The 12,064-nt window shown below is 40.8% G+C and overlaps 1 protein-coding gene across 1 annotated transcript in view; it reads right to left on the reverse strand.

Moving 5' to 3' along the window:
- Positions 1-529: 529 nt before the first annotated feature.
- brinp2 (bone morphogenetic protein/retinoic acid inducible neural-specific 2) overlaps positions 530-12,064 on the reverse strand; it is a 188,085-nt gene continuing 176,550 nt past the window's right edge. The window contains exons 7-9 of the mRNA XM_029453600.1: positions 7,842-8,064; positions 3,745-4,051; positions 530-3,271 (exon numbers count right to left, since the gene is read on the reverse strand). Coding sequence (XP_029309460.1) covers positions 2,450-3,271; positions 3,745-4,051; positions 7,842-8,064 — 1,352 coding nt within the window. The 3' untranslated portion in view covers positions 530-2,449. The remainder of the gene's footprint in view (positions 3,272-3,744; positions 4,052-7,841; positions 8,065-12,064) is intronic.

A 12,064-nucleotide genomic window follows, 5' to 3' on the forward strand; every position in this document is an offset into this window, starting at 1 on the left:
TATTATTATACCAAATGTTTGCTATTACACTAAATACATTTTTTTTGTTTAGACAATAACATTATGTGATTGGGCTGAGAAGAGAAGCATGTGATCATACCTGCATATCACTTTTGCGTGTTTACTGGATTTCTACTGCGGTTAAACCTTTTTTTATTGTTCTGTCTTTAAACTTCCTAGATTTTCCAAAGCAAAGAGCAACTTTGAAAGCTACACTTCTATAAAGTGCGCCAACAGCAGGAGGAGACATGGAGACAATACAAAACATTTGACCAACTGACCCTCAAAATGTCTGTCCATGTCCCTGCGTCATACATTTTTACTGTTGTTCATAGTGAGTGTAAAGTGTGAAATGCACAATTGCCAGTTTATTAGGTACACCAACCTAAATTGGATGCAGTGCAATACAACAGCCGTGCAATACATCCTGCGTTGTAATGTTCAGTATTTGTTGAAACTGTTTAAGAAAGGTGTTGATTGAACTTCTTGATCTATAACATAATACAATTCAAGAGCACTACAAACTACAGCCTGTGAAATGACTGCATTTATTTAAGCTAGATACAATAAACTGGCAAATGAGTGATTTCTGATTAGCAATCTTAATTTGCCTAGTAAAACATCAGTTGTATCAACACCATCATCCTCCTCTACTTACGCACATTTGCACTGCACTATTTATTTTAGTAAATCTGGCCTTGTGTCAACTCTGAATATGAGTTGTATACACACCAAAGACAGCCTGTTCTATAATATATATCGATAAGCTTTCATAGTACACATGTTATAACAGTGAGAGTTGAAAGCAAACAAGGAAAAAGGATCCCAAATAGATAAACCACTTTGTTTTTACTTAAGCAAGCTGAGCACAGAAGAACTGCTGAAAATGACATACAAGGTTTACTGACTTTCAGTGAGAAATTAGTGAAGTAAATGCAGAATCATATCAAGTATCATCCTGGTAAGTATGCAGCTCTCCAGAATACCATCACTGCCCTGCAGAAACCGTGTAACTCCAGTCACCGTGGTAACTGGCAGCTAACATTGGACTCACATTTAAAGAAAAGAAAAAATGCTTCATTAACCTGAGACTAAACCAAAGCATTGAAAACCTTTTTAAAACCATAATAAAATCCACCAGGTTCATTCAGTTGCAGAACAATTACAGTATGAAAGTACTGGTGTGCACTGTGAATAGTGACTCAAAGTTTCACAACACCAAATCAAAACAAGTAACTGCAGAAAGTGTGATTGGCATTTACATGGAAAAGCTACATTATCACGTATTCTGGAGAATGTGTCTGTTGTTCTGTCTTGGTAGAAATATTGAAATATAAAAAGCAATACACCCTTCGCTGGGAAATCAAACACAAAAACTAAATGTGCTTCTTATCTTAACATTGACTCTCCATATAAGGCATGAGTTTGTTTTGTTATAAACATTTTTTTTGGTCTTTGCACTCGGTTATCTAAAAAGCAATGTGCACTTGTCCACACCTGGGGTTAGATGGAGCATTATTTACAGCGCAGAATCCTCAGACCTTTTTGTAACCACATTAGAAGACTTCTTGATGAATTTCAGCTCAAAAATATAACTCAACATTTAAGATATTTCGCAATTCAGTTTGCCAATGTGTTCACCTTCTTTTGGTATAGACACACCACCAAGGACAGAACATCACTAACAGGCTTCTCACTCAGATGTTAAGCATAGATACTGTACTTACAAGTTTTCAAATGCCAGATAAAATGGAAGGCAGGGATTAAAAAGAAATATTCAAAGACAGTAACAGGGTTCAGGATTATCAAATTTTAAACTGTTAAGCATAACATAACTCATTTACCACATATATAATATTATCCCATGTTCCCTTTGACCGGGATTGTTCTATAGCCAAAGAAAATAGGGTTAGAAAAGAGGAAATCTTCTCATTCTTCATTTTTGAAGACCCCTTAAGAGTTCCTCTTTACATATCAAAACCGCCTTTATCTTTGCAAGGCTGATGTCTTAGGTATAATTAATGACATCGGCTCTCTGAGGTTCCAAATCACAAAACTTGTTGTAAGACATTCTCTTTACTTCATCCAGTTGTACAGTTTGCCAAAGGTAGGGCAGGTAATAGCAAAAGTAAGCCTCCAGGCTAGTACTTTAGAGCCTCTGAAATTGAGTCCAAGTATCAACTGTTCTCCCAAAAGTTCACAACGTGACTCCACTGTTCATCACGGGGCTCTGGTGGCAATGTCTGATAAAAAATGTGAAACCAGAAAACTAGCCAAGAGTGACCATAAGAAAAGCCCAGCAGTCAGCCTTTAGAGTTGGATGTTCTATTAATCCAGAGGATTAGGGTCCAAGAGGCTACTTTAGTAGGACCTCGCCTGCTCAGTCTATCAGCAACTCTAATTGCTATGTGTAGCATCACTCCTGAACCTGACTTGTGTGCTAAGCTAGCTAGCTGCACAGTTGGGCCAGTTCAGGCTCAGGAGAAGCATTGGGAAGCTTGGAGTTGAAGATCTGCAGAGAGTCCTTGATGCGTGTCACCTCTCCGACTGACAACTTGAGCCGGTGGCGCAACAGACAAGAAAACAGGTCCAGCGGCTGCGGTGCTGGTGGAGACAGCCGGTTAATCCGGTCTCTCATCTCCAACAACATCAGAAAGGCAGCGTCCTGCGTACCCTGTGTGTAGGGGTAGTCCAGCTGGAGAATCAGATCCTTGATGCCCTCAGGGTCAAAGTGCAGGCTGTATCCAAACACTTTCAGCGTGTTGATCTTCATATACCCCAGGTTGGACGTCTGGTCGTCCAGGTCCAACGGTTCATAGAAGAGAGTTTCATTCACTGTTGGATCATCTGTGAGTATGCGGCTTCGCAGGTAGATGTGCACTGTTTCAAAGAAGGACTTCCATTTGTTGCCAAGAGACAGCGTCCAGTTGTAACACTGAGCCGTGACGACGGCGTCCAGTCGAGTTCTCTCCCAGTCAGGGAAGTCAGGCTGGTTCACTGGCATGAACCAGCTCTCTGAGTGACTTCCCCCAAAAGGATTGACATAAATCGCAGGTACGGGCTCCAGTGTTGAATTTTTAGTCAAACATATCTGGAAAGAAATGCCCATCAGCATGTGGATGAGATTGGACTTATTTTTGTTACTCTTGAGTGTCAGCAGCATTCTCTTCCTCCAGGCAGGATTGAACCAACTTCCCAGGCGAACGTCGTTGCTGATGTAAATGGCATGGACCTCAATTCTGCTGTCCAACCGCTGAAGCAGGTACTTCACCTGAAGAGGGATTAAAGAACTGTGAGATCACAATCACTCATTACAAGCAGACAGATAATGATAGCCTGATGACATCATCATAAATAGTACACTGACTTTTATGTGTAAACACTGTGGAATGGCCTATTAATGTTGTAGAAATACACTGACAGTATAACATTTTTAACAGCATAAAAAAATATACATTTTTGTGACTGTCAGAGATTGTGGCATTTTGCTGCACTACGGGGCATTCATGTTAAACTACAATATGAACAGTTTGCCATATTGTGCTGTATTTTCATGCGCTGTTATTATTATTATTGTTATTGGAGGTATGTTTGTGTCTAGGCACAAATAAACCAGTATCAATGTGTCCTTTCATTCGTGTCATGATCTAAAGTGTAATCAGGGGGACTGTATTATTTGCTCCACAGAGCTTTGATAACTAATGGAATATATATATATGTATATATATGAGAAGCTTTGAGAACCTCAGCATCAGGCATGTCCAAGTCAAAGTTCAGATAGTGGTCCAGGGATGCGGCGATGCTCGGCCGGCAGGAACCAAGATGGAGGAGGTTGCCATGGTGACAGGCTCCACAACGGGTTGTGTTGTCAGTGGCACAGGAGGAGCAGGAGGTGGTAGAGGTGCCCACAATGCAGGGAATGACTCCCTGGCAGGTGGGCTGCTCCCCGAGGCAGCTGCAGCTCTTCACCTGTTCAGAGAAGGAGCCCAGCACACCGTGCTCATTGCAGTAGAGCAGAGACTGAGCCCTGTTTAACCAAAACCCAACGGGCCTGCAGAGAAGAGAGAAAAAACACAATAATGTGTCATTTATAAAGCAGCATGTTCCAACACAGAGAAGATAACAGCTTGTTTCATGTCAGAAATACCCAGCATCACTGTGTGGTATGGTTCGGTTGTCAAAATGTTAATAGGTTTAAGGAAAAGTATAAAGCTTTTTACTTTCCATTTGATTCACTAACAATATCAGTACATTTGATCAGTTGCAGAGTTCCATTTGGTTGGGATGATGTTGGAGTCAGAGAAGCTAAATACGTGGTTAAAGGTTCAATGTGTAACTTAAGACATTAAATGAACTCCCATTATTGACATATGCGAAGAGGTAACAATGTTGACGTTACATAAAAGACATCTATGTATTGTGTTGCAGAGATATCTACTGTTTTTTTAGCATGCTAACTGACTAGCTGTGGCCCGTCCAGTCTTATACACTGTAATACCAGTTGTTCCTCTAAAAGCAATAATGAGTCGGTCCTCAGTAGGCAACAGTGAAAGAAGAAGTATAGCTGCCTGACTAGACTCAAGGCTTGTCAACATTACATCCATGATCCCTGCACGTGATGTACGTTTGTTTTTATTAAATCCTAAGTGGCAGAAATGACAAAACGGCTAGCACCGTCGCCTCATCCTCCAGATCAGTGGGAGGCTGCTTGGCCGTGAGTAGAGTGTGCGGTGGCTGGGAGACTTCCCTTAGCACCAATTTAGCCGACTCCCCGCCTGACCGTCAAACTTTATGTTGCTTCCGTTACACAGGTTAGACCTAGCGCTCGATCAGCCCACTGTGATGCCCGTGCTGGGATATTCGCCAGCTTTTTCTGAGACGCCGGAGCGACTGCACGCTACCCTTCCGGGAGGCAGTAGGCTACTATTCCGGTGAGTAGAACGAAACAAAAACCTCGTTTTGTTCCTGCGTCTCTGCCGCCCGGACCCAAGCCAACATACAAACTATCAAAACGTAACGTTACACGAACCGTACAGCCTCCAGTACCACAGTAAACACATAGATATCTGAGACTCAGAGATCAGCAGTCTGGTTTAATGGACTGACTGACTGACAAAATAACATATTTACACAGGTGTAAAAGATACACAGTAAATATATCAACACTAGAAGAGAGAGATATATAGCTGTAGAATACAATACAAAGTATAAAGAATACAATAATTATGACAAACTACTAAACTAAAATATAAACATGTTAACATAAAACTGTTGGTTTTGATGATTTATGAATTGATCCAGTAGTAGAGGTGAAGTACTTCCCCCTATTTGTTTGGAGCAGGTGAAAACAAAAAAAAAATGCTTGTTATTGGTGTGTGTCACACTGGTCTGGAAGTATGATTGGATTGGTTGTACTGCTATGGAAATATCTCTCCACTCCTGAGTGAAGCAGTTACAGTCTTAAACCACTGGTTAATGTTGGTTTGGGTTAAAATTAGTATTGCATATCTCCACAGCGATCTTGCTCCACTAATTATTATTCTGGTAAGAGTGAAAAAAACTCTGGCTTGTTTGTATTTCTTAAACCAATCACAATTGTCTTGGGCAGCGATAAGCAAAGGAAGCAGCGACGGTGCCCTTGTAACAGTATACATCTGGTGAGTCAGACTAGGTCGAAATGAGTACATTTGTTACCTAACTTAAGTTACGTACTTAGGTTAAGTACGTTACAAACGCAACATAGTTGTTGAGACTAGTTGAAATAAGTCAATGCGTTGACTTTTGGTTTCACATGGGACACAAACAGCGGTCTCCAGGGTGAAAGTCCTGTGTTTGTTTGATCCATCCAACCCCACCCACCCAAACCGATATCTATGTGGACTTTGATGCACTTTAAAGTACTTTGCCAGCTCCTGTCAGTTCTATTATTCTTCTATTATTAGTGAGGGGTGGCAGTGTTTCTGTATTTTACATTGCTCCTCCTAATCTCATCCTTTTGCCTTTTAAAATGATCTGAGAGGCATACACTGAGTGAAAAGCTAAAGTTTAAAGAAACAATTTTCATGAAAATCTTGGATAAGAGCCCTAAATAAGGATTTCCTTTGACCACACTGCTGTTTACCCCGTATGTATCCTATTCTCCATAGGTGAAAAGCTAATTTACAGTCTGCTCCATATTACTTAAAAATTTGATTGTCTCTCAGTGGCAATTTTTTTTATAGGGTAGGTGTTCAGTATAACTGCAATAGAGATGAAAATGCAGACATACATAAATTACCATCCACTTTGGCGCGGTAACAGCAGCAACAAGTTCAGACTGAAAATTGGCTCTGCAGAGATTCTATCCCCAGGCTAAGTTCAGGAAATCACACACACAACATTGCCCAAGTGCTCCAGCTATTCCTTCCCCTCAGGCCTATGTAAATAGACAAAAATGAATGATGATAAAACAAATGGATTTGTGCAGAAGAAAATAGGGAGCTTTTTGCAGCTGAGCAGCCCCTGATAACTTGTTGTTGCTGGTACAAACTAGGTTAAGACACTGAGTGACGGGGGTGAGACAGAGAGAGAAAGCAAGGCCACACAAAGGTGACTGGAGACAGAAAGTGAGGCAGAGTGCGAGAATGGAGAGATGGTGTGATGGGTAGAGGGAAAGGACTGTCAGGGAAATTAAAGTCCTCTGTAAACAAGTGCCGAGCTGTCGGTCCAGGAGAAGACTTGATTACAGCCTTCCACAATACTACAGACTTTACCACATAAAGACCTCCAACCTCCGGTAACTATACCCTTCATCTCTCACACTTTCCCTTTCTTTCTCTCTCAGTGTCCATCCCGCCGTCACATCTCTCTTCGAATTCCCACATTCTCTTACTTTCTTTCTTTCGTCTATGTCTTTCTTTCTCTCTCTGGTTACTCACATCCATCTTTCCCAGCCTCCATTCCCTTCTCTTAACACCTCCTTTTCACAAGCTTGTCTTCATTTTCCCTTCGGCACGGCAACACAACTGCCACGTAGTGACAGCTGAGTGAAGCTTGTATGGTTATTTTGCTAAGAAGTCAACCATGGGTATAGAATTGACTCAGGCAAAGGGAGTCAGTTAGCCTGTCAAATTATTAGGAGATGGTTTCAACAACAGTGGTGCTCTATTCTTTGTCTGTTCAGCTGCAGTAGCAGTGAGGTATGTTTCTAAACACCTGCACCTTTGTGTCATTCTTTGTGTCATTCTATCATTCATTCTATTCTGTATTAGTATTAGTTTACATCCCTAAGACAAAAAACAATACTACCTGTCAGGCTACAACACATGTAAAAGCTTTCACTAACAGCTAGAGTCATTACAGTATTGAAACAGTATAAAATGTTGATGATTATTCCTGAATGCATTTCTTCTAGGCCACTCCATCTGGGAGTGTTGAGGGTCATTGATACAGATGCTCCATTCAAGTACATGCGTGCGGGGTACAGCTATCTCTGTAGTGTTGCTACTACTCAACCTTTCACAATGGCCAACAGTTTTGAACAGTTAGATATATTTACTACTGTACTATACAATCTGTTGACAGCAGAGATAACCGAAAGCTGAAATCACAATCTACAAATGTTTTGGATGGGATTCAGCAATTGTGTGCACCTCTGGCATGTTTGCCACCTTTCTCTTTGTAGAACCTTTCGGGTTTTGCTAAATTGAGCTCTTTAGAGACTGTCTTATCTCATAGTTTTCCCAGTCTGCCCCCTTGGAGGTGGGCTGTTAGAGAACCTACAGCTGTAATGAATCAGCACAAAGCAGCCAGATATAAAAAAAATTATGTCTTCTTTCTGTCAATGTATCCCAGTGAGTTACCTCTCTCTGGGCAGACTGATGCGAGGATGTTTGGGGCAGCGTTTGCTCAGGGTGAACAGTTTCCTGACGACCTTCTGGGCTTTGCTCAGGACCAGGGCAGTGCTGGACTCCATCTGGGCATAGCGCTTCTGGAGAGACAAGTCAGCCGTCCAGAACTTGGCAATCATGGACACATTCAAGAACCGGTCAGTGGGCAAGCGCTTCAGAAGGGTTTTGAATTCATCTACAGAGACGGGGACATAGAAAGGGAAGGTGGAGAAAGAGAAAATATAACACAATTAGACACTTTCTAGTCATTTTTATGTGAACAATACCCTTTTTGAGCACTGCAAACCTATTCATCACAGTCTACTTTATCCCCAGTGGCATGCCGAGATAATAACCGGGGGAGTTTCATGTGTCATTACAACACAATGTGTCAAAAAAAAGCAGTTATGTTCTAATGATTTGCCATTACAAAGTAAACACCTGTGCTTTAATATGCGGTTATACTCATTCACTTCACCATTAAAAAAGTTAATCGTATTCAAAGTAGCATTATTTGCACCATTGTCATTTCGAAACACTAGTTATCTGACAATTGACAGTATGGTGTCACGTACAGATGGGCATTATCATTTATGTCGTAATTCTTTCTTTAAAAGCCCAAACAAGGTAACAGAAAATCCATAATCACAAACTGAATAGACCAATGAGAGCATGTGGTAAAATGGTGAGAGGTTTTATCTCTGTGATGCAAAAGCTAAAAAAAACAGTTATGGATGCAATTCACAGCAAATTCTGCAGCTGTCGCAGCAAGTTTGTGTCAAAACCAAACAACTGCTAAAATGTAAGGTTTAATGTAAATAAATTATTTCAGTTGTCAAAGTCACTGTCATTTAACACAAACCTAATATCACATCTGCCACCTATAACAACATGTCAGTCAAACCCATAAGCATAGAATGATTGAGGTCAAACTGAAACACAGACCCTTAAAAATGGCAGCTCTCCACAGGTTACAAAACAATAATTGATAAATAAAAAGGTGCACACACTTTCATTAGACATGCGTGGTAAATGTCCATATCTTTCCAACTCTATCAGTTTGTAATGCAGTCTAGTCTTTAAACTCATTCTGAGTAAATCCTACATCGTACTGCATGCTTTTCCAAGAAGAAATTTCATATTAAAACACGAGACAGTTCTTATTTTTTGCCATTTAATATCAGTGTATCAGGTGCTTTTATTTCACATATGTAAGTTTTAGATTTTATTACAAATCTCTGGGTTTATAAATGTAATATCCCAGAGGTGTAATTTAAGAAAATGTGCCTGGCATTACTGGCCTCATGCTGTTCTAAAACTTTTAAAAAAGAGCTAAGTTTTCCCTGATGGGTACCTTAGTCAGAACAGCATCAACTTTGTTGTAATAGACACATGGCCATTTACTGCCCCAGCCAAAGCGATGAAAAAAGTCATTCAAATGGTGCTAATTTCACAAGCACGTGTGTATAATCTCCTGTGTAAAAACATTGGGCACCGTTTGAGTAAATTACACTGAGAATAATATCGGCACAAAAGACACAGCTTGTTCTCTGTACTGGGTTTGCCAAGAGCGTTCCGGTGTTCAGATCATTGGAGTTCCATTATGAACCACTGGTAAATATTATGCCAGTATGAAGCCTCTGGGAAACTTGAACCTATTATTTCCTTTTCTCCCAAAGCCAGCTAAGTGAGACCTCCTAGGCTTGTTCTGGGTCTGCTGGAGAATCATATTCCCATGTGCTGTTGTTGGCAGGGAGACAGCGAAGAAATCTGCAGCCAAGCCGACCTGAGCTGAGCCCAACTGATGAGATTCAAGCCTATTACAGTACTCAGTGATCCCAGATGACATAATGGTCTGTCTTTCTCCATCCTTCTCTTTGTGTATGTCTGCCTCTTTCCCGCGGTGTGATCTTTTTCTTATGGACCAGCGAGTCTGGATTGTCTCAATGTCTCTCACAAGTTGTTTCCTGTCTGTCTGTTTCTGCGCCTCTTTCTCCCTCATCTCTTTCTGTAGCCTCTCTGTATGTACATGAGGCTAAATTAGAAGGGCAACATTAACTTTGTTATGACTCTGTTTGCTGGGTACATTTCTCAGATGGTCTGTTTTTAGTGTTTGTTTAATGTCACCTCTACTGATCTTCACAAATCATTAAAAGCGACACTGAGCAGTATGTGCAGAGTTCATTGTTTGAAGGACAAACAATGCAGAGTGCACAGGATACAAGTGGCAACATTTTAGCGGTATGCTCTTTAATGTGTGCACTGGAAAAATAGCTCAATACAGTTTTTCTCCGCCAGAACACATTGTGTCTCTTTTCAGCTGCTCTTAGAGACAAAACCTGCCAAGTCAAGTCAATTACATTTTGAGTAAAGGTTGTTAATGCAAGAAAGCTCAGTTTCCAAAATTAAATTGACCGAATCTTTAGCCCTGGACTTGAGAACAGGTTAGATAAGTTAACTTAAAACCCCCAATTTGTAAGCTAAAAGGTTCAATTTCAAATAAAAAATCACACACAATGACGCAATTATTGTTAATTTTTGTAAATATGGAATTCCAACCTGTTATTCAAAACTACTGTGCTCCAATATGGCTGCCAAGATGACTGATGAAGTCACACATAGTGGCACATACACATTCATGTACATCCAGTTACCACCTTCCGCCTCGTTCATATTCTTTTTTCTGTTTTCAAATCAATTTTGTTATCTGCCTTTAACACTCCCTGAGCATTATTTCATCCTCTCTCTCCTCACACACTCTCAGAAGTAATCATTAGCACTGCCATCACGCTGGAGGAATTTGTCTGTCAGTTTTCCTCCATTTCCTGACGTTTATGACTGCGTTTACCAAATTTATGGACAATTTGGCTCACTCAAAATTGATCAGATAAAGAGGAACGTTTTTGTTTTTTCCATAATGGGTGGCCGCACCACCCTGAAATGTCCATCTCTGGGCTAAGTTAGTGATTCATTACATCATCAAGCAGAGGTGACAGCTAAGTGACTGGCTGGCTGAGGCCTGTTCATTTAACTCCCTACAAGGACATGGGATATTAAAAAGTCTGAGTCATATAGGTTCCAGTCTAGTGGATAGACAAGTGTTTTTTGGTTTAAGACAAGCTAGGGATAACAATGTCGGTAAACAGACTGCATTTATATGGCACTTTTCTAGTCTTAGCAACCTACTCAAAGTGCTTTACGACACAGCATTCACTCTTTTACACACACTCATGCACAGGTGGCAGAGTCTACCATACAATGTGCCAACTGCTCATCAGGAGCGATAAACATTCACACGCACACTCAAAGCCTTTGAGGTTCAGTCAAAATGTAGACTGCATGGGCCAGAGATCACACCACCCTGTGCTTCTGAGCCACAGCAATCCAAAATGAAATCCATCCATTGGACAACTATTGGAAGGATTGCCATAAAATTTGGTTCAGACATTTATGTCTCTCACAGAATGATGGTTTATGACCAAAAATGTCCAGGGAGGATGTACCACTGTCATTCAGGATATAACTGTTCTATCCTGAATGACAGTGGGATACCCTGGACCCAGCCCCCCCAACCCGTTTTGAAGGAAAACGACCGTGCGTGTCAAGGCTGCCTCCTTGAACTGCTGCATCTCTCACACATGTGGTGTCCACACAGGCAGCGTTGCTGTTGCTGCTGTGCTGCTCAGGCGCTGCTTTACTGCCAGCCCCTTTCTTTCTACCTTGAGTTTGCCTTTCATAATTCCCATACTCTATTAATTTTTAGAGCCCTGCAAGTCACTGCACTTTCACAACACTGTCCTGCTAATATTTCAGAATAAAAGTGTATTTCATGTCTATAACATATATATTCTACAGACATTTAAACTGTAGAAATGGTGCTGCTACGTCAATATACTAACACAAGATTATTGTCACGGTTTATTTTTGCTGTGAACCGCACGAGGCACATGGAAAAAATAGTCGAGACCTTGAATCTCTAGGAGAGAAGGTTGGTGGTTCGGAGCCGAGCCGCGCTGCTAACGCGGGTTGTTTGTCTGCTCTAACCTGTTAACATAGGCGCTGAAATAACTATAACAGCCATTCAAATTGTATACATCTCCCACTAAATATAGATTCTAATATTCTTATATTTTTATAATTCTTATATTGCAGCATCAAAATGTTCTCCCATTCATATATTCAGTATGCATTGGAAA

This window comes from Cottoperca gobio, chromosome 17 (assembly GCF_900634415.1).
Source record: "Cottoperca gobio chromosome 17, fCotGob3.1, whole genome shotgun sequence".
In the NCBI taxonomy this organism is placed as follows: Eukaryota; Metazoa; Chordata; class Actinopteri; order Perciformes; family Bovichtidae; genus Cottoperca; species Cottoperca gobio.